The 23253-nt window shown below is 48.0% G+C and overlaps 1 protein-coding gene across 12 annotated transcripts in view; it reads right to left on the bottom strand.

Moving 5' to 3' along the window:
• Positions 1-23253, bottom strand: part of Ubr4 (ubiquitin protein ligase E3 component n-recognin 4) — a 136525-nt gene that overhangs the window by 15734 nt on the left and 97538 nt on the right. For all 12 annotated transcript variants that reach the window (XM_017795274.2, XM_008821823.2, XM_029558037.1 and 9 more), the window contains 20 exons: positions 22642-22985; positions 20699-20789; positions 20339-20423; positions 20079-20206; positions 15638-15767; positions 15388-15545; positions 14177-14286; positions 13620-13761; positions 13187-13268; positions 12720-12893; positions 10344-10465; positions 9333-9530; positions 8593-8673; positions 6659-6746; positions 6039-6166; positions 5089-5196; positions 4557-4676; positions 3773-3963; positions 3145-3318; positions 2742-2841 (listed from right to left, as the gene is read on the bottom strand). In XM_017795274.2, coding sequence (XP_017650763.1) covers positions 2742-2841; positions 3145-3318; positions 3773-3963; positions 4557-4676; positions 5089-5196; positions 6039-6166; positions 6659-6746; positions 8593-8673; positions 9333-9530; positions 10344-10465; positions 12720-12893; positions 13187-13268; positions 13620-13761; positions 14177-14286; positions 15388-15545; positions 15638-15767; positions 20079-20206; positions 20339-20423; positions 20699-20789; positions 22642-22985 — 2754 coding nt within the window. The remainder of the gene's footprint in view (positions 1-2741; positions 2842-3144; positions 3319-3772; positions 3964-4556; positions 4677-5088; positions 5197-6038; positions 6167-6658; positions 6747-8592; positions 8674-9332; positions 9531-10343; positions 10466-12719; positions 12894-13186; positions 13269-13619; positions 13762-14176; positions 14287-15387; positions 15546-15637; positions 15768-20078; positions 20207-20338; positions 20424-20698; positions 20790-22641; positions 22986-23253) is intronic.

Genomic DNA, 23253 nt, shown 5'->3' on the forward strand with positions numbered 1-23253 from the left:
TCACAGGACCTGGTCATCATCACTCCTCCCTGGAACCTCAATCTCCATCTCCTCCAACAGTACTACCATTCACCTTATCACCCAACCCAAGGAATGGGCAGAGTTCTAGAGTTACTCAAGTTTTCTCTCTCCAAACCCCAGTTCACCCACCTCTAGGTCTCTGCTGTCTACTAGCTAGCTCAAGCTGCCACTGTCTTTCATTCACCTGGATCATGACAAAGGCCCTCCACTTAGTCTTTATCTCTAACCCTTCTTTGTAGTATGGCACTGCCCTTGGAGAGAAAAACCACACTCCCAAGCCAAGAGTGGTGGTGCATATCTGTAATCACAGCCCTCAGGAAGACAAGGCAAGGACTAGTGAGAGTCTGGGCTAGCCTGGGCCTCATAGGGAGGACCTAGTCAGCCAGGGCTACATAGCAAGACCCTGTACAAGACAGAACTCTCAAACAAAACAAATTAAGAAATGAAAACCTTACCCTCACACACACATTCATGGCAGCCCCCGTTGCAACCTCACCTTCTACAACTGTGGCCCACTTTTCAGTTGGGAGGAAGGATACTCAAGCATCTGAGGCTCTCTTACAAGTCTTCTTCCCTTCCCCTGCCACACTGCACCTATTCATGGCTTAGCCACTGCTAGACTCTGGTTCTGTCCTCAAGCTCCCAGAGGGGTAAGACTGTGGCTGTCTTGATCAATTCTCCTCTTGCCTAGGACCAGACAGCATAGCTGCTCAATAAATTTATCAGATGAAAATGAATCAGAATTGTGAATGCCAAGTGTCTAATTAGATAAGACCCTACTTGAGAGAAAGTGATTCAGTTTGCAACTCAGAGTCTACTCTCACTCAAGCCTGGAAACCAAGTGATTGGAGTTCTAAGCTTCGTGTTGCCTTTGGCCAAATTATGGCTCTGTTCCTGTTTTTTTCCTGTGGGAAATAGAGCCGTTATAAGGATGCAGAGACAATGCATGTGGAGTCTCTCACCAGAAAGGATTCGTGTACGAAGATGTATTAACTGTGGCTCTCTACTGCAGTAAGTGAAGTCTGAGCAACAGAGCTGTGAGAAAGACCACACAAGACTCTCTACTCTGTTAACCCAGGCACTCCATTTCTGGAGTGTGTGATCAGAACAGACTGCCAGATGAGAAGGCAGAACTGTGTTCAACACGGAATGTTATAAAAAGAAATTCAGCCTTAAGTCTTAGAAAATCCACTTAGAAAATGGCAAAAGACACGAAGAGACATTTTGCCCAAAAGATGCAGATGAAGCACAGGAGAAGCTGTTTATCATTATTAACCACTAGGGAAATGTGAGACAAATCCAGTCACTGCACCCGCCAGCATGAAGTAAAAATAGCCACCAAATGCCAGCAAAGACAGAGAAACTGGGTCACTCACAAACTAGTGGGATGGGAAATGGTTCTGCCACTCCAGAAAAGCATGGTGGTCTCTTGATCTTAAATGTATGTGTGTGACATCTGTATATGAATGTGGGCACTCATGATTCACAGCACTAGCGTGATAGTCAGGATGACTAGCAGAGTCGGTTCTCCCCTTCTACCTTAATGTGGGTTCACAAGGATTGAACTGAGATTGTCAGTTTCCCTGGGTGGTGCCTGGCAGCTTCTTATAAAACTAAACATGCAGCTACTATCCCACCAGCAATGCACTCTTAAGCATTTGTCCCAGAAAATAAAAACATATCCACACAAAACCTGTACCTGAGTGTTCATAGCAAATTTTGGTCTTTTTGAGACAGGGTCTCCCTTTAGCCCCAGCTGTCCTGGAACTCACTATGTAGACCAGGCTGGCCTTGAACTCACAGAGATCCACCTGCCTCTGCCTCCCAAGTGTTGGGACTACAGGCGTGCGCCACCATGCCTGGCTCACAGCAGCTTTAAGCAGGGCTCTATACAGGAAGCAACCTAGTTGTCCTTTAATGGGTTGATGGTTAAAGAGACCAGGCTGTATCCCTACAGCAGGACAATACTCAGCAACAGAAAGGAACTCAATCCATGTACAATGATCCGTGAGAATCTCAGAAATTACAGAGTGAAAAGTAATCCTGAAAGGTTACACAATTCAAGCTACATAACATTTCTGAAATGACACGGACAAAATTATAGAACATAGAATCCTGTGGTCAGTAGGGGTCTGTGGCTGGGGCACAGAGGAATATGGACAAAACTATCAAAGGGCAAAAGGACCTGTACATTATAAAACTACCCTGCACCTTGACTGCTCCAATGTCACTACTGATGTTTTTCTGTATTATTTACTAACTGTGTAGGAACCTATAATTACCTAAAATAAGGTTGGAAGGAAAACTTCCAGCCTGAATCATCTGTGTGAGGCTGGTGAGGATCTGTGAGGGATTAATAGACACTCAGCCCAGTGCTGAGAGACTGAGAGTTGCAAAGTCACCAGCTGCCTGGGCAGAGTAGAAAATGGCAGTGATGGAGATATAAACATCCCTAAACTATCTTAAAGTTACAGCCAGAACTCTCACAATTTAACTGCTGCATGCTGAGCCCCACTTAAGACAGAGTGGAACTCACCACCACACATAGAACTAGACAAGCCAAGAGGTTCTCCCACTCTGGAAGCCTCATCCGACAAGGCAAGCCACACTTCTAAGTGACTTGCTGGCTGTATTCTTTCACAAAGATTGTATATGGCTCCCTCCCATTACATTCCTGCCTGCAGAGCGAGGTCCACATGTACGATGGATGGTCATTTTACCTGGGTAGCAGGGTGTTGCATGGCCAGTCCCCGAAGAAGTCTCAAAATAAATGGCAGAGCTGGGCGAGACAAAAACTTTTTCCAGATGTCAGCATCCAAACTGCAAATAGACAAGGGTATGTTAGCAGCCAGGAAGCTAAGCACTGAAAGCTGCTGCTGATTCTGGCCTCTTCCAGTGCGACCTTCCAAGAACGTCATGAAGAATCAGAGTGGACCCAGGGAGAAGCCAGACAGAAACAAGCACCCCCACACAGAAGCCAAAAGGCTGCAAGGACCGTGGAATTCTGTAGTGAATGCTCACTAGATGGGTTGGGGGGGGTGTAACGACGGGGATGGGACACACAGGAAGCCCTGTGCCAAGATGAACGAGGAGAGGCACAAAGTCCAAGGGAGGGTATCTCACTTCTTGGCACTAGGGATGTGCTTTTTCATGTAGTCCAGGGCACTCTGGGTGATTCCCCTTTGCAGGATCAGATCCTTCAGCTGGTGCCCATTACTATTGTTCTTGATGCCGGCAGCAATTTTGCAGAAGCAATCTAGGAAGACTTTATCATCACCACTGTGGTCTTCATCGTACCTAGGGGAGATCAGAGTCCTGAGGTCTGAAGACAGAACCCAAATTGATCATAACATTCCCTTGCTTAACTATGAACCGCCTACAGGATCTAAATTCCTTACAGGAAATTGAAAGCCCTCACCTCACCCTGGACCCCCACTCCCCTTCATACCTGGTCTGTGCCCAAACTTATACCATTCTCTTGCATTTTCAGGCTTTTGCACAGGCAGCTCTCCCCACCTCTGTCAGGCCCCTTTCCTTCTCACATCCATCACCTTCTCTGCCCTGCTGGCTGCCACTTTAACACTTTAACTCAATCACTGCCTCCCTGCACTAGACAGAACCCCTTAAATGTCAGAACATGGGCAGAACTATCCAACAGAAAGAAATCCAGGTGACTCCTGCTCAGTCTCACAGACTAGCCTGGGTTTTTGAGGGGACTCTCACTTGGCTATATGAAACCCCAGCCACATACTTATCAAAGTTGCAATAGGGCTTGAACCGCTCCACCAGGATCTGCATTTTCTCCACTTCTCCAAAGGACAGATATGGGATGATGCGAAGCAGGCCCTGCAGCACACTAGGGTTGGAGCGGACAAAGGTACTGTTGATTTGGTCTAAAAGCATCACGAGTTGATCCTTGTCACCTGTGAGGAGGAGGTTGCCCTGCAGAGGAAGAGGGAAGTCAGGACTGTGGCTCTAGCCAAGAGCTGACCCCCAAAGACCAGCCACTCCCATCAGAAACAACTATTCCTCAGCACTTGCTGGGGAATAATAAGCAGGGTGAGTTTCCCTTGGTAAATGAGCCTCTCAGGTGCTGTGATGGCTCTCAAGTGGTCAAAACACCCCAGTACACCATTCTACTGCCCCAATCACCAATGCCAGAAGAGGGTAGGAAGTTCCAGTGCAGGCTGCAGAGGTGATGCAGCAGAGGGGTGATGGCTCTAGGCCTGATTCCACCAGTCACAAGTTACTTCTCAACTGTGAAGTGAAGGATTGAACTAAGGCCCTGCCTATTCAGCCATGACATGCCCAGATTCCATTCATGAGCACTATCAGAGTGAAAGAACAGCCCTGACAGCTTTGTTTCCTCTGAATCTGAAGATTTCAGGCTCCAGTGCAATGATGTCAACCTTAGTGGAGCCTGACAATTCCTGACTTGAGCAGGTCCAGTCATTCTGAGCTGAGCTCAGCTAGCTCCAGACAAGCTCACTGCTGACTCCCAGTGTTTGGGGGTAGAAGAACTGGACCCCACTCACCTTGTCCTCACTCAAGGGCTCTGCGTTGGACTCATCTAGAATGATCTCCATGATGCTTAGCACCTGCTCAGCCACAGCTGCACCCCCACTGTCCTTGCTCTCTTGCTCAGCGACCAGGGCCTGGAGGAAGAGGAGACCCAGTGACTCTCAGGAGACATCCACAGCCACTCACTGCTGGTGACCTCTGCTACCTTCCATGATCTTACGGCCCAGAGACTGTGAATGTACGAGAGTGTGTGTGTCTGAGAGGGAAACAAGCATGTGGGGTTTTGAGGACAGTGAAAATGTGATATTCCAGGTCTCATTCTTGGGTGCCTGAGGAGAAAGGGCATGACCTTCCTGCTGGAGTGGGGTCTGTATTTGAGACTTCCTTCTCCTGTGTCTGACCTATACTCTACAAAGGGACAGGAAGCCTGGAGGTGCCATGGAGGAAGAATGGGTGTCAATCAGCAGAAGAAGGGCCAAATGAAGGAAGGACCCAAGCCCAAGCTGAGATGTCTCTTGGTCATCACCTGTAGCCCACAATCCTTACCAAGTTTAGTGTTCCCAGCATGACATTCAAAGTGTTCATTTCCAGCTTGACCAGCTGTTGCCGGTTGACTTTCACTTTCACACAGTAACTGAACAACTTCAGTAGCACCTGCCAAGAAAAGTCAGTCCAAACTCATGAGACATCTGCACATGTAAGATGTGCAAGCAGGCGAGTGCCTCAGAGGCCTACACAGAGTCTCAGCGGCTACAGAGGAATAAGGCCTTTCAGTCAGCAGGCGCTCCTGCTCAAGTGTGGGGACAACAAGGAGAGGTGAGACCCTTAGACGACATGGTAAGGGGGCTAGACTCCCCTACCAGGTTGACATTTTAAGTGGCGAAGGCAGCTTTCTGTACTATTCCTAAATTATGACAGAGATAGCTGTTCTTAATAGAATAGGTGATGTCCCACTGTCCTGGGGAAACTCCAGCACTAACAGAGGCTCTGAACGAGCAGTAGACAAGATGATGCCAACACACATAGCCTATGGGAGGCTTAGACCGGGGGGGGGGGCACTTAAAGTAGACAATATTTGTCCTCATATACCCTTGAGGGGGAAGATGTTAGTGAAATATCTGTGGTGCCTCTGGAAACCCAACTAGTGAGACAGTTGGGTAGCCCTCCAAACAAGATCCTACAACATGAGAAACGAGTTATCCTACAAAAACCCATTTAAAAGGCCAACATAAAATAATGATGACTGACACAAGTATAGTTATCTGTGGAAGATAACCAGACACTGGTTACTCTGGCACCTAAGAAGGGATTGGAGAAGAGGTGAGGGGACCAGAAGGACATCAAAGATTTGAGAATGCCAAGTTCCACTGGGCTTGCACTCGTCTGCTGCACCACAGTGTCCTCTAGCGTTAAGTGGCACAATGGCAACAGCTCTGTGACATCTAGGCCTGCCTGGTGCGAAGTGGCCTATCCCCACCACACTGCTCCCAACTCACCGTTAAAAGGTGGCGTCCCTGCTTGAAATCTTTGATTCCTGCCAGTCTGTTAAGCATGCATTCCAGGCCCCCACACTGGGCCATCACACCAGCCATCTTGTACACTTCTTCTTCGTCTTCTTCTTCATCTGGGAGAAAAGGAACAAGAGAACAGAGGGGAGGTGAAGGGGGGGTAGTAAGAGTGCCCAGAATGAACAGCACAGCCCTCTCTCAGGCTAAGGGCTCATGGCCCTGTCCCCTATCTTCAGTAAAGACAGCCGCTACTGGGGACTAATCTTATGCTTTCACTCCCATGAGCCTTACTCAAAGTCAATTCAAGTTCTCTACTCAAAAAGGAAAATACCAGCAATGCTGTCAATGGAACAAAAAGAAACTGAGGTAGAGACAAACCTGAACTCAAGATTGTTGCTAAGCTCATCTTCCCTGTAATAGCGTGAATGCTTCTATTCCTGGCCGGTGTCTCACTCAGGCTACTGATGTTTCTACTTCTCCTCCACTGGAGAGGTACTTTCCCTCACAATTGTGATGCAGAGTACAGGAGACAATACCACAGTCTAGGATGTGCCTGGCTCACTGATCCCAAGGCCAATGTGTAGTACCATCTGTGGAGAGGGCTGTACCTGTGGTAGAGTCCAGGGACTCGATGAACTCCTCAGTGGCATCACCCAGAAGCCCCCGCATTCGATAAACAATCCTCATGGGCTCCCCCTGAGCAGAGAAAGTTAGAGAGGGATACTTACAGATAGGCCCAGAAAAAAATGTAACAGACTTCACCTGAGTCTTAATGCCCTAGCAATGTGGAGACTCTATTTCTGTAAAAAGGCCCAAACTATAACATCTCCAAGATTCTCAATGCACTACAATTCACTGAGGAGGAAGAGACTAATTTTATTCAGTGCCTACTGCAGGCCAGGGCATTTTGTGAAGCACTGTAGAGACACAATCCCATTCCATTTCATTAAAACACCAGGTAATCACTTAGACTTTTTATATTAGCTTGCTCAAAGTAGTCAGGTTAGAAATGGACATCTAGGGCTGGAGAGATGGTTCAGCAGTTAAGAACACTGGTTGTTCTTGCAGAAGACCCAAGTTTAAATCCCAGCACCCACATGGCAGCTAACAACTGTCTGTAATTCCAATTCCAGGGGATCCAATGGCCTCTTCTGTCCTCCGTGGGCACTGCACGACACGGGTACACTTACCTACATGCAGGCAATACACTCATACACACAAAATAAAAATAATAAACAAAATATTAAAAAAGAAGAGGAGGAGGAGGAGGAGGAGGAGGAAGAAGAAGAAATGGATATCCAATTCCAAGCCTGTGCCTCACTCAGGAGCAGCTCTCTCTACCCACTGGGATCTCTACCCAAAGACTCACAATAAACAAACTCACTTAGACCAGAGTGTGGGAGGGTGAGCACAGTCTCTGCCTATGGACAGAACAAGGTCTTTGTGTCAGCCTACAACAAGGAAGGTTCATCCCAGTATCCCCCCACCCGTACCGACACACACAGCCTGGTTGGAAGGTCAGGAAGGAGTGAGCACCCAGGCAGCCCACCCATGCCAGGAACCATGCTGGGACCCTACAGAGTTCCAGGCTCAGTTCAGGTGGGAGGCAAGGGGGGATGGTCACATCCTGGGGATTAGGTAGAGAAGCAGGTGCCATCCCTATACCAGCTGCCTGCAGGCTATGCTGAGCTTTAGGTAGGAGCCACAGGAGAGAGCCCATCAGAAAGGCCAGCTCCACAGGGGGATCCAGCCAAGGCAGTCCAGATTCTCAGAGAACCACCAAGATGACAAGCCAACAGACACAGAAAAGCAACTAGAGACGGGCTGTTTGCCAGGAAAAGGAGGGCAAAGCACAGCAGGAAGTGGAAGGCCCAGATAAACAGCCACCACAAACTCTGGACTTTGTCAGAATCCCTCATCAATGTGAACAAACAGTTCCTGAATCCTAACTTGCTTTAGTTCAAAAGGGGTTACCCCATGGTTCTTTGGTTAAACACCATCATTCATGAGGGTGCCAAAGATGCTAAGTCTCAATTGTTCATGTGGTTCCAGGGTGAATCCTGCATCATTCAATTTGGCTGCTAACATGCCATAGCACTGAGGTGGCCCAAAGGACCAGAACACTGTCTCACTGTTTCATTCACTTATCTCTTCCTGTCAGTGTTGTGTCTCAACTCCCTAAGGAATGAAACAGGAACAAGGCTACCAGAAAGATGCCCTGATGGTGAGTGCGCCCATCAGAGCTGAGCACGGATGTTGGTCAGAATGTGCCTGTATAAAAAAGTACAAGACAGTGAGCTTGGGAGATACACCTGGCTCAGGTCTGTGGCCTTTACTTAGGCCTTCTTGAAGTTAGATGCCTCCAAAGGCTGACAAGTTGATGGGTTTGCTGCACACACCCACAGAGAGGACATAAAGCTGCCAACTGGCTACATGCTGGGTAAGTGACAACTGACCCTGGCTCCTCCTGGTCAGTGGTATAGGTTGGAAAAGGAGACACCCCACCCCCCCCGGAGACCTCCCAACGCACACGGGCACATACCTCATTTGTGGTACACCAGACCTTCTTGTAAACCTCGGCCACAGGAAGGTCCAAACTAATAATTTTATTGTTCACTAGAAGCTGAACAGAAAAGCAGAGAATTGTTATTTCAAGTAACTGCAAGGCAACTAGGTGTCCAGATCAAAGGATGCTTGTGGCAGGGGCTCATCGTTCACAATCTCACTCTTCACAGGACTCTTTATTGATGCTTTTGCTCTAGGAAAAATGCACATGTGTGTGCGGTGCCCAGCATTTTGTGCGAGGGTGAGGGGGTGGGGCAGAAAACCCTTTACCTCTCCAAGTTTAGAACCCATGCTGAAGACCTTTTATCTTGAGCCCATTTCAGGCTCAGCACCAAAAAACAGACTTTTGCCTTTAGCCAAGGAGGTGATGACACAGATCTGAGAAGCTGTTCACCAAAAGGCATCAGACTCAGAGTCATAAACAGGTTATGACCCATGTACAGGGGTTAAAACACCAAGATTCTGGGAGCTCCATTAACTTGGACTCTTAGAAATCTCTGCCAGAATAAACCTACCATCACTCCAGCCAACAACCATTAACCACTCCAGGAACCAGGCAGAGCCCTCTATGGGTCATTAACAGCAGGTGAGGCAGGAAGATGGGACTCATTAGTCCCACTGCACAGATGATCTACCTGCCAGTTAATTCACTAAGGAGAAACACCTGGACTTGACCCAGCCCACACTCCTGAGGCCCAGCACAGCCTATGCTCCTACCTCCATGCCACTGTCATCTTCCAGAAGAGCCACCAGGTCACAGTCCTGGCAAATCTTGTTCTTTATATCCCTCATAAGTGGCCCTATGCCTGGCTCATTGCTGCTGTATGGGTTCCCAGGCATCCTGCCCTGTAGGAAGTCCTCTTGTTGGGGATCCTTCTCTAAGGTAACAAAGAACTCAGTGACTTCATTCTCCTCCTAAAGGAAAGAGGGAAGACAGAAGGACAGCACAGTGAGATTTGCACCATGCTACCTTGTTCTGTGGGCACTAGGTGGGAAACCTATCAACCACACGACATCCTTCTACATTAAGCACATTAAAGGACAGGTGGTTCAAGAGGCCATTCAAAATAGCCAGTTTTAATACAAACAGACTGAAATAGCAAGCGCTCCTCTGAAACTCAAGGGTGGACTAGGAGACAGAGTCCAATAGAGCAAGGAGACCAGGAGCAATGTATGCTCATCTTGTGAGAGGCTGACCAATCTGAAGCCAGATGATAGTCACTGGTGACATGTGAGAGAAGGCTTCTGTTAGGTGTTTCTGTGAAACACTGTTAGGTAGGCCGAGCCCAGTGCTCTCTCACCAGTAACTGAGGATGTTGACATCTCATCCTTCCTTAACAGTCAGAAAGGTCTCTGGACCAGACCATGCTTCCACATGGCTCAGGCCATCAGTACCTGTTGCATGAATTTATAACACAAGATGCAGAAAAGGAAGAGGAAGTGACAATGTCCTACTCCACATCAAAATTGCTGTTTCCACAGCACGCCAAACTGATAATCAACAAAATCTTGGAAACAGGATGTGAGACCTAATTTTTTAAAAAGGCTCCTCTTAATCTTGAATTTAGGAGCTAAGACCAGGGAAGATCACTGGATTTCCCCTCATTAGAAAAGAAAAATTAGCATGTTGTTTCTATTTATGTCAGTAGACCTTGCTAACATGTTAATGAATGGCCCACAGTGTGGATAGCACAATGGCTCCTGCTGACACCCACAGGCACTGCTTACAGGGTAGATGATGCTGCATAGCCGCTCAAAGATGAACACGGGAGTACGGTAGTCATCCAGGCTGTAACGCTTGGCTGTCTCAATGCACACAGCCATGAAAGCCTTGGTTTCGGATTCTGTACCTGCCAGGAATTAGAGTGGCCAAGTTAGGAAACAGCTTCACCCTCACGAGCTAAGATGAGACTTTCAATGAGATGCCATCACTGGTGGGCTCTCTCTGCCTGGATAAGCCTGGAAATGCTCTATGTGGCGCTATCACAAGAACTGATGCTGGCTGCTTTTATCCTCAGATCATACTCAACTCGACTCCCAGATCAGGGTTAGCTGTGTACCTGTCTTGCTCTCTCTAGGGATACAGCCTCCCTTAAGAAGGACCACACCACATTCAAAACTAGCATCCCTTCACCCTAATAGGCCCTCAAAAAAACAAAAAACAAAAACAAAAAAACTCACACACAGAGCAATCCTAACTACAGTCCAGTCAAATCAACAGCAGTTATTGCTTCAAGCTGCTTTCCAAAAGATTATGAACCCTGCCCTCTTCTAAGACAAGTGACAACTTCAAGTCTCCTAATGGGTGAGAAACATGGTTTTCAAAAGGGTTCCAACAAGGGGCTTGCCAACCAGCCAAGTACCAGGAGATGAGGTTCCCTATACTAACTCTTCACTTCCACCACTTAAAAACAAGTTAAAATGTTGACAAGAACTACTATACTAAAGAGGAATCAAAAGTATGAATTTAAAAACAAATAGGAAGCAGTGAGAGAAGCAATCACTACAGCAGGCTGGTCTTAGCTTCAGTTTCCATGGCCTATCAGGACTGAGAGGCAGATACACAGCCCTGAATTTGCTGAGACAGGGGGACCAGCAGAAATGACCCTACATCTCTCTGACATATCTGGCCCCTCAGCAGAGCCACACTTCTTGGTATGAGCATCAACTACAAACCACTCTCTCTTTTTTCCACCCAAACAACAGGCTAAACTGTTTTTCTTTATAATAATGGCATTGAGTAGGGGAGCCAAATCTCTGAGAATAAGCTACCAGTTCCAGGGTGTATAGTGCTCAAACCTCAACACTCCCCACAAGTCAGGGAAAGCTGAAGCAGCAGAGCCCTGGGGCACCTTCCTTACAGAAGCAGCAGTTCTAAGCCCCACCAAAAGAAACCCAGCTCTGACAGGGTCCTAAAGTTTTTTGTTTTTTTTTTTCCCCCTCTGAGTTTATTTTTAAAAGCCTATGCAGACCACAGACCACACGGGACAAATCTGTGGTCTGACAGATTTTACCATCTGACTTACTTCAAATCCCTCCACCCCCTAACTACAGATGTGAGATGACAGGGTAGTGATGTGTTCAAGATGACCCTTGGAGCCAGTGACAGCCTGTCCCTGCAGCCTTCCCTGGTGCCTTTTTTTAAATTGATGTGTATGTATGTGTGTCTGTGTGCATGTGCACATGCATGCAGGTACCCTGAGAGGTCAAAAGAAGGCATTGGATCTCCTGGAGTTTGAGTTATAGGTGACTATGAGCTGCCAGCATGGGTGCTGGGAACAGAACTCTGGTTCTCTGTAAGAGCAGCAAGCAAGCACCCATAACCACTAAGCTGCTTTTCCTGTTCCTCTTTGATCTTTGACTATTTTGAAACAGGGTTTCGCTGCCTCCTGACTGCTTCAATAACAAGTAGACCCCATCATTCCTGACTTTTAAAGAATTTCTACACAAACTTCAGAAATAGGACGTAGTGCCCGAAATCATAAAATACAAGTCTGAGAAAACCATACAGGAATCAGAAAAACAAACAATAAAATCAGATTCACAGGAACTTTAAACTTTGGAGTAGCTAGGCACAATATGTTTAATAAGCTTAAAGATTACAAAACGGGTAAGAATTGCCAAGTCTCTTGACTACAAAATCTAGAACTGTAAGAACTCGGTGGTAGGTTAAAATTGATTCCACAGTGCAGAACAGGTTAACAAACTGATGACATTATCTAACTGACAACAAATATGCAGTGACAGGGCACCAAGAGGGAAAGAAAGTGACAGGGAGAGAAGTGGAACAAGCTCCACAAGGAAAGACAGAAAGCACAGCAAGGTCACTGAAAGACAGAGGATGAGAACGTTCCAGATGACTGAAGATACCAGCCTGAGATCTTTGACCCCCTTCCTGGTCTATGAGCTCAACACAGAAAAGGCCCGTGGGCCCAGCTCCAGGACTGCAACTCCAAGAACCAGTGCTCTCAAGATGAGTTTCTGTCCCTGAACTTGGGGAGAGATTTGTTACCCTTGCTCTGCTGCTTGGGGACAACAGACCCATTCCCTTTACCATCCCAGGAGGACATGAGAGCACAGCTCCAGGCTGCTAGGCAGACCTACCTGTGGTCATGTCCTCCAGCATCTCCAGCAGCATGTCCTGCGTCTCATCGATGAGCTTAGTCCTCTGCACCACCAGCTTCCGCAAGCACAGGTATCCATTCAGCACGGTACCCACCAAGCGACTCTTAAAGTGTCTTTTGATGGATTCCACTTCAACAAAGGAGGAGAGAAGGCCTGTGGGGACATGAAAAACCTGCTGCAAGAGCTCTGAATGAGACATAAACAAGGAAGGCCTGGGCCATCAAAAGATAAGAATACCCACAAAGAGCAGGGAAATCAATCTCTGTATACAGCACAGAACAGGTGATCCATGAGCTCCAAAGTGCAGACCCATCCAAGAGGAGAAAGCCTCAGAGCACGAATATGCACTGTGGAGGGTCTGGGAGGAGGACTCCCAGCACCCAAGAGGAAAGGGTCTGCTAACACATACCGAGGACGTCTAAAGAAGGGGCTGGGTGGCTCTCTACCTGTGAGACTTTTGAGGGCATAGCCCTGCTGCAGGTCAGTGCTCAAGGTGGCCTCCTCCAGGGCCAGCAAGCGGGCTATTTCCTAAACAGGATGAATGACAAGCACAGTATGACGGGGCCGCCAATGATCTGGCCACCTCCACCGCCATCCCAGGATGTAGCCCAACCAAAGGCATCTGGAAGTCACATGCACTCACTCTAAACCTTACAGAATGCCTTTCTCCTGAGAAGCCAAAGATGGCTGAAGAGCTGCCAAGGGACAATTAAACCCTGAAACAGCCTAAATAGCAGAAGTCTGCCACAACAAGGATAGAACTACAGTGAAGTCTGAAAAATAGTATTTTTAACAAAAATTTCTTCTCAGCAAACAAGAACTTAAGAAAGCTTCTCTCTAAGCATGGTGAGAGGAGAACCAGGAGAGGGGACAGAATACCTTGGTAATGAGGTTGCCCACATAGGGCAGGACTCCCCGAGCAGCCAGATAGACTTTCCAGTGTGGCGAGGCAATGAGCTTCTGGTAGAGAGCGAGGTACTCAGCAGCACACTCCCCGGCGACGCTCAGTTCATCCAGGTAACTGCCATGGGAGAACAGGGCACACGTGGAGAGGGCTAATGATTCTAAGAGCCAGCTAGTGCCCTCCTCCATATTTTTTGTTCCTTCTCTCTTCCTCCTCTGGAGATGGATGGAGGACATCTGAGAAACCCCATACTTCCCTCACCAGAAGACTTCAGAACACTACACACAATGTCTATACCCCAGGGCTCACTGCTCCTAGGATTACATAAGACAATGCATGTCAAGTACGTCTGTGCTCAGAAGAGGGCAATCAACATCTACTGTTATTTTACCACTAATTCCCCTAAAGCCCAGTGTGGTTTTTGTGGCAGGAACTGAGATCAATATACACCACCTGGGTATATTCTCCTGAGAATGAGGAACAGGCTATCAACAAGGTCTAACCACTCTCCCCACCTAAACCCACATGGTACCTGGTGAGGAGATCGAGGACCTGCTGCTTGCGGCTGGGGACAGTGGCAAGAGCCTCCACAATGGTACAGGCTGCCTGCCGCGCTGCCTGCGTCGCTGGGGTAAAAAGTACCTGTTGCACACAGAAGAAAGGGGGCCCAGCTCAGAGGACACCCTGTTCTTCCAGGCCCAGAGCATGAGTTACCAACCCAACCAGAAGAAGTCTGGGAAATCTCTCTGGGAAAGACTAAAGCTTCACATCACCAGCTAACCCAGCATCTGGTGGCTGCAGACTGAGAAAGAGGCTGCTACAGAGCCTCCCTTCTTCACAGAGACTTCTCCACCAAGCAATCTGGGGAACACATGTCTTAGTTAGCACTGTCAACTCAACAAAGCCTAGAATCATCTAAAAGAGTCTCAACTGAGTAACTGCCTTTATTAGGTTGATCTGTGAGCACATCTGAGAGTTGTCTTCATTGTTAATTGATGAAGGAAGGTCTAGCCCACTGTGGGCAGCACCATCCCTGGGCAGGTAGTCATGAGCTGTTATAGAAAGTCAGCTAAGCATGAGTCTACGAGTGAGCCAACCAGCAGCATTCCTCCATGTTTCTGCTTCAGTTTCCTGCCTTGGGTTCCTGCCTTGCCTTCCCTCAATGACAGACTATGACCTGGAAGGGTAAGCCAAAAATAAATGCTTTCTTCTTCAAGTTGCTAGGACAGAGTATTTCATCACAGCAACAGAAAAGAAACTAGAACAGCACCTAATGTGACTGGGGAGAGTGGAGGAGAGGAATCAAGCAAGTATTCTCCCTAGTAATGAGAACTCTAGAACCTGGAGAACTCTTTCTTGGGAACATCTGTAAGTGGAATACTTTGGCTCAATGTATGCCAAACATCCCTTATTATCAACACAGAATGACTTTAATCCTTGAAATTTTAGCTAGAAAGAGGAGGGAGAAGAGTAGAACTAAATGTTAGGAGGCGGCAAGGGCAGGAGCTGGTTTCACCTCTGTGGGGCGGGGGCAGGGGCAGGGGTGGGTCAGAGAGCACAGAGCCTGACAGTAGAGGAACATTGTTTTGGCCCATCCTCTGCTGGTGGCTGAACTTAGGAACGTCTACTACCTGAAAGGACATGAGCAAAGGTAAGGGGAGAAAGCAGAGCAGATAGGTGGTGAGGTCCAGAACAGGCGGGGAGAGGCGTCGGCAGGGCAAGGACCCCAAGCACAGCACTCACTTGCCGCAGCCAGTTGTTGTGACCCAGCTTGAGGTCGAGGGGGGTGGTCCTTTTCCCCCGACGGCTTAGGAACTGTTTCCACCTCCACACATACTTCTCAGTCAAGTAGAGATGGTGGAGCTCTGACTTGCTGGGAGACTTCCCATTGCCATCTACCCCTGCAAGGCCAAGGATTGTAGGCAGGGGTAAGCATAAAGGACGATAGGAGCAGGGGCTGTCAAGACAGGCAGGAGAGAAGAGACAGACACACCTCGAATAGGCAGACACTTCTTCCAGGCCTCGTATGATGCCTTGGGATCTCTCTTGAGCCACAGCTGAGCCTGTGCGTGGATCTCATTGCAGTATGGCTTCACTGTGGTAAGGGCCTCAACAGGGACATCCTGGGGGAGGGAGCAGAGCAAGGTGAGAGCTGAGCAGCATACCTGTACCCCAGCTCCCATTGGAGTGACACTGGTACTCCGGGGTGGCATACAAAGCAACATGCAGCTTTTATGGCCCAATGTGGGTTCTTGTTAAACCACATGGATCCAAATCAGGACCACCATCTCCATGCTGAGCTATTAAGGCATGGGTTTCCTACAGCCAGTCCTAGAGCCACATGACTCATCCCATCCCAAAGCTGATCTACAACTTCCCAGAACAGGTCCACTGCATCTCCAGAATGCACAGAGCCATCGCTGCCCAGCAATAGTCTGCAGAGCAGAGAGTCCTCACAGCACTGGATGAACTGCCTGGCCTTAAGACCGTACTGTGATTTCCCCCAAACTATTGAGGACTCCTCAAACAGCTTTTGCTGGCATGCTTCCATCACAACAGTATTTACCATATTAAAAAGAAAAACTGGGCCAGTGAGATGGCCAGTGGGTAAACGTGTTTACCACCAAGCCTGACAACCTGAGATCAATCTCCACTCCCCCAGGACCCATATAGGAGAGAACTGCCTCCCACAAGTAGTCCTCTGATGTCCACATTTACGTGTATACACACAGACTCACAAAATAAAGTATAAAAAAACCTGAAAAATTCTTCAGATATTACTCACTTAAGAGTTAAGTCAGTCATGGTGGCATATACCTGGAATACCAGCACTTGGGACGCTGAGACAGGAGCACTGTCACAAAACTGAGGCTAGCCTGAGCCACACAATCAACTTCAGGTCAGCCCAAAATAGTGACATCCTGTTTTTTTAAAAAAAACAAACCAGGGACTGGAGAGATGGCTCAGCAGTTAAGAATACTGGTTGCTCTTCAGATGACCCAGGTTCAAATCCTAGCACCCACATGGCAGCTAACAACAGTCTGCAACTCCAGTTCCAGGGGCTCTGATGCCCTCCTCTGACTTCTGTGGGCAATGCATGACATAGGTATACTTAACATACATTCAGGCAAAGCACACACACAAAAATATATTAAAAAATATTTTATTTTTAATTTTTATGTGTATGAGTGTTTTGCTTACATGTATGTAAGTGTACCATGCAATATCTACAGAAGCCAGGAAAGGATGTTGGTAACTCCCTGGAACTGGAGTTACAAATGGTTGTTAGCCTCCATGTGGGTGTTGGGAACTGAACCCAGGTCCTCTACAAGAGCAGCCAGTGATTCTAACTGCTGAGCCGTCCAGTCCCTTATCTGTGTCTTTGTTTAACTGTCACATCACCGCTTAGCATTGTTAAAATCCGTTTCTTAAAGTCACTGTTACTGTACCCGTTCTTTAGATTTACATTTGTAAGCACTTCTGAATGTTCGTGTTCCTGTAAATACGCAGCTGGGGATAGGCAGCAGCAGCAGGTCTGTCACAGAACGGCTAGTGGGGCTGCCCTCATGCCAGTACTGTCTGTCTGGAACACTCCATCAACAACTCGAGAAAACTATAGGACTGATTTCCCTGGCTCCTGAATGCTCCGCCTCAATCAGGGCTGTGTTTATTGATTTTTTTAAATGTTATTTTTATTTTATTTTATGTGTATGAGCGTATTGCTTGCATGCATGTAAGTGTACCCACGTTGTGCAATGCCCGTGGAGGTCAGAAGAGGGTGTTGGATCCCCTGGAACCAGAGTTACAGACAGTTGTTAGCCACCATGTGGGTGCTAGAAATCAAACCCGGTCAGTCCTGTCAATCAGGGCTGTTTTAAAATTTGTACCAGACTTTATGTTATCATTTTATGCCTCAATAATGAACTCAAGATGACCCTGAAACCACTTTTATCTGCCAGAGGAGACACACCTGCCCTAATGGTCTAGCAGAGGGGCTGTTGTGACTAGTACCAACCAGCAAGGCCATGATTGGCCCAAAAAAAGTCTCAGTGACTTGACTCATGCTAAGAGGAAAGGCTGTGATCAGCTCAAACAAATGGCTGTGATTGGTCTAAATAATTACAGCTGTGATAAGTCCAAACACCCTCAGTTAATGAGGCAGTCAGGAGACATCCTCCAGTGCTGCTTCCCTGATGTTGTGAGACCAGGCCTGTGAAAGACTTCTCTTAAGTCTTTTCTTGCCTTTTAGTAATACAGCCTGAAGGCCAAGCAGTTAGCATAAAGAAAGAGACAGAAGAGGACCTTAACAGAGGACCTTAGAGCCCATAGGCAGCAACCTGGCAGGCCACACTTGTGAAAGCAGCAGGGCAGTCAGTGCCCTGACAGCTGAAGAGGTAGTGCATCGGTTCAAGAGCAGCCAGGGCAGGGAAAAGAAAGATGGTGAAAGGAGATGACAAGAGAAGGTGGAGAGCCGAGAGCTGAGGCGGAAGCAGGGTTGGAGCCGTGAGGAGCCAGAGAAAAGAAGGTTGCAGGACAAGTTTCAGAGAGCTGTCAAGTCTACAGGGCCAAGAGTGTCAGACCCACTTGCAGGGGCAGAGAGCTGTGACACTGGGGGCTGCCACAGCTGGGGGTCCTGACAGCCGAGGCCAGCACACAGACTCTAACGCTTTCAGGCCTAGAGGTCCTGATGTGAGGCCTGTCCAAGGACTAAACACTAGATGGTGCCACTTGCTGCTGCTTCTGCCCAATGCCTACTGCCACTGCTGCCAAACACTGAGGAAGGTGAAGCCAGAGATCAGCCCTTGAAGCTTTGGCTACAGAGTCCTTGAAAGTCTCAGGAATGCTCAGGAACCTGTGAGTCAAAAGCTGCGAATTCCTGCTCAGTGTGAAGCCTGAATCCATGCTTTGGGGGTAATTCTGGGGAAATCTCTTTTTGACTCAGACAATGGGGCAAAAAATGAAGGTGATACAGAAGACGGGGTTTCCACTTTTCAATCAAGAACTGATTTTGTTTGCTGGGGATCGTCTCTGAAGAATTAACCCTTCAAGAAGGAATGGGTCCTGCCTTTGCTGAGGACTGTTGGGGCAGATCAGGACAAGGAAACAGGACACTGTCTGATGCTGATGCCCACCTGGAACCCACAGAGCACTTCACAAGGCAGCCTTCTGCCTGGAAGCCTCTTCCTTGGAAGGTCTGGCGTGTCCAGTCTAGAAAGAGCAGGAACTCAAAAGGTTCCAGGACTAGCCAGGGCAGGCTGGAGGTGACAGCCTCAGGGAAGTCCAAAAGGAGCTAATGCCTACCTGATCTATGTGCTAAACAAGCCAGTCAGTCTGTGGTTCAGCTAAAGTTACTTCAGAAGAAAATCAGAGCTTGACTCGTTCACTTAGAGAGGCTTTACTGAGCGGCTATTACAGGCTAGCTACCACACCAGGTACTAGATACAAAAACATATTAGTTAAATGCTCCTTAGTGTTAGGGTTCGGACAGCCCTGCCCCCTTACCAACAGGGCTTCAGGGACCTCGTAAACCCCTGGTCTTTGAAGTCAAGAGAAGACTTTTCTCCATTGTTTGGCGAACACAGTAGGCTTCTGCTTTGATCTCTAAAGAGGGCAGGCTTTACAAGTCGTCCACCCCCTCCACCAATTTTTTTTTAAAAAACTTCCCGCCTTCTGCATCCCCAAAGCACCCCCTCCCATAAAGGCCCCAGCTCACAATCCATGGGCAGACATTTTCCCTTCCCTAAAGGGAACGTGTCCCATGCGAAATAGAAATAAAACTCCACCCCGCTGAGAGTTTTATCTGTGTCTTGGTGCTTTCTCCTGATCAACCGGATTCATTCATTGCCTACTTTACCTATCACCTAGATTCAAGGAGCTCATTAAATATTTTTCCTAACACTTCAAGGTGGTAACTATTTTACTAAGGAACCTAAGTAACTTGCCCAGGGTTGCAATCCCAGTAAATAAGAGAGCTGGGATCCAAACTCATCTGTTTCAGGGCCTCAGATTTCCAGCAACATACAACAGAGCATGTGCAAAGGCTGGAAAGGACACAATGCTTGGTGGGAGCCACAAGTCACTGTTTTAGTTTTCTTCTTTATTTTATGCATATAAGTGTTTTGCCTATATGTATGTGTACTTGGTATGTATGCGGTACCTGTGGAGGCCAGGAAGGGGCAAAGTCACCATGTGGGTGCTCTTAACACCTAAGCCATCTCTCCAGCCTGTTTAAATGTCCAGGCTTCTGCTTTGTTTTAGGCTTTTGTCATCATGTTTATATTACTCTAAGCTTCCTTCTCAAAAATTCCAACCTACCTCTACCGAACTAAAGCCAAAGCAGCCTGGAGCCCACTCTAGTGAGCGAGTTGACTTTGGGGAGCAAGGCAGGCAGTGCTCAGAGTCCCATCCCATGTCCCTGCCCCTCCCCTCAGTACCTTGTTCTTTTTGCTGGTTGGGGCAGGTGGTTTTATCAGCTTCTGTAAGATCCGCAGACACATGAGGGTGATGTTCTCTACAACCACCGGGGTCTTGATGTTCACAGCCATGAGGAAAAGGCTGAGTGCTACAGATGGACAGGGAAGATGGAGTCATAATCACCAAACATGGGCCACCTCTCCCCCAGGTGCCAGGACTGCATCTTGAAGTGTCTTTTCCATTCTCAGAAAAGCCCCGACCCGATGGTCCCCAAGCTCACCACAGCGTAGCCGGAGCTCCCAGCAGCTGTCCTCCTTGGAGATGGAATCTGTCAGCAGCAGCATCTCATACTGAAGGCTGCTTGCCTACAAGACCACCAGGATGACACAAGTTAAGAAGGGTCTCAAGCCCTCTCAGGGACCAGGGTGGGGCCCAAGCTCTGACTCTGGGACTTCTAGCAAAATCTCTAGTCATAGGTGGTTCATCAGGACAAGAAGACATGGAGACCCTATATGCTACAGGCTATAGCTGGGGCATGAGCTCTGCAAACATGCCACTCCTACCCACCCCAGTTTCCAACACTGGCCTGGAGGAAAGGAGGCCAGAGACACAGAAGGACTGAGACAGCTGGCTTGCTCACCAGGTCAGGATTGGCCCAGTGGCCCTTCAGGGCTGTGGAGACTTTGCCAATGATCAGGTCATTCATTTGCTGGGTAGCCTCTGGGTTGTCTCTGTGGAAGCAAAGAGTCCTGTCAGTCACAACTGCCTGCGCTCCTCCTTTCCAACCAAAGAGAACCAGAGAAAATGAACCGACGGCTAGGGCCGCCTGGCCCAGACTGTTCTTTCATCTCCAGGGCAAAACTACATCTTTGGCCTTGTACAGTCTCCTTTCGAGGAAAAGACACCAGCTGAAGAAAGAACAGCACTAATATCTAGAGTCTACAGTGCAGGTGGCAGGTCCCCAGGAGCTGCTGGGGTCCATCTCTAAGTCCTGGGAGTCCACGCTCAGTGTGGGTCAAAACACTAGCTTTTCAACTGCCCCATGTCACTTCCCACATAGCACCTCACTTCCTAGCTATACTCCTTCCCAATAATGCCTCTACTGCTACCAATACCACCCTATGCTGTCACATACTGCTCTTTTGCTTCCCAAAATATCTGAATAAAACCCATACCCGATTCAAAGATTAAGAGTCTTTTCCAAACACTGACTGTTCCCTTCTCCCTTCATGCCCCACCTGAATCCTTGTCTCTCCAGTTATACAACCCTCGGGTCACCCCCAGCATCTACAAACCTATCTCAGCTCCTCTATGAGCTCCTTCCTCTACATGCAGCCCCACGGCCTGAGGTGCAAGCAGTTTCCCTTGTTTCCCACAGGCCTCTGCTCAGGAAGCCACCCCTAGAACAGCTCCTGCAAGGGGATCGCATCTCTACGCTAGCCTTGTCCTGAGAGACTTGTTATTTATTACAACAATCCTCATCTAGAATGTAAGCCACTTGACAGGGACTTTATTACCACTGTATCTCCACAGTTCACAGCAGTGCCTGCCACTCAACTGGAGCTCAATAAACATTTGTTAAATGGGAGCAAATACAGCAAGTAAAAGGTATCAAGTACCTGGTATGTTCAGAATTTATGCTACACAGTAACCAATCCACATAGAACTCTAGTTACAAAAGCTGGTACTTTAGGTACTCAATAACGTGAGCTATTTACTCACTTTTCTAGAGCTTTTTTTTTTTTAATCTGCTGTAATCCATGCTTGTTGATAGTTAGCTAAAAGGAAATCTTTTTTTTTTTTTTTTTTTTTTTTTTTAGACAGGGTCTCCCTGTAGCCCCAGCTGTCCTGGAACTCACCTATGTAGACCAGGCTGGCCTTGAACTCACAGAGATCTACCTGCCTCTGCCTCCCAAGTGCTGGGATTAAAGGTGTGTGCCACCACGCCCAGCGAGATTTTATTTTTAATTATGCCTGTGTGTTCCCGCACATACCAAGTGCCCATAGAGGCCAGAAGAGGATGTCAGATCCCCTGGAGCTGAAGTTACAGGCCTGGCATGGGTGTTGGAAACCAAACTTCGGTCCTCTATAAGAGTAATACATGCTCTTAACCACTGAGTCACTTCTCCAGCCCTATTTACTCGATTTTTTTCATCCATCTATCAAAAGCCTGCAAGGAACTTAGTACTACTACTGTTTTTAGATGAGTAATCTGTCCAAGGCACATGGTATGCAGCACCAGATCCTGAGCCATTCTTTCTGACCCAGACGCTAAGCTTTTATCCTTGGGTCCTAATGCTTCACTGTCTTCCTGTGAGTTTCCCTTAGTGCCTTATCCTCTCTCAGCAGAACCTAGGAAGTTTCCTCAGGACATGACACTGGAACTAACAAGGCACAGGTCCAACAGATCACTCACAAAGAGAGCTGAAGGTCAACAGTTCTCATGGCTGCTTGCCTGCATCCTGGGTGTCCTTCCTCACTGCTCTGTGACAAGCTAGCTAACCTATATGGCTCCCAGCATCACTGATGCCAACACCCCTAGGGTCAGAATTAAAAGCCTAGGGTCAGGGTGCAGGTTCTGACCGAGTCAGGAGGCACATGAGCTGGCGGACTTCCTCTCGCATGGCCGCAGCCCCTCTGCGAAGGTTATAATCAAAGAGTTCCCGGATGAGGCCCTGGGAGACAAGGATGTGCCTTAGGGCTGGATTGGTGGCCAGGGCCCGGAGGAGGGTGATACAATGCTCTGTGACAGCTGAGGCACAGCCATAGCACTTGGTGGAGGAAGTGTGGCCACAGCCAAGGACAGACAAGGCACGGTACTGGCTGGCAGTGAATGTGGGCTGCACGGAGGTCCGGGATGACTTGGTGGCTGCTTCCCTCTGTTGGAGGTCATATTCTAACAGCTCTTTGCGTGAAGCAAAGACTTTCTAAAAATGGAAAAATAAGAAATAGGCAAAAAACAAGGAGAAAGGAAAATTAGTTTTTCTGCACAAACAATTTTACATGTATTACATGATTAAGCCTTCTCAATAAACCTATCCGTTATTTGTTCCCCATTTTACAGAGGGAACAGGAACTTAGAATGGCTGGTTTGACTAACAAACAGCTCTCTGACAAGTGGCAGAAACCTCAGGGTGAGAGATGCCATGTGACACAGCTACTCGGCCAGCCTTAGCTGCTAGTCTGAGCAAGCTC

This window comes from Nannospalax galili, unplaced genomic scaffold (assembly GCF_000622305.1).
Source record: "Nannospalax galili isolate Female #2095 unplaced genomic scaffold, S.galili_v1.0 scaffold1688, whole genome shotgun sequence".
Classification (NCBI taxonomy): Eukaryota; Metazoa; Chordata; class Mammalia; order Rodentia; family Spalacidae; genus Nannospalax; species Nannospalax galili.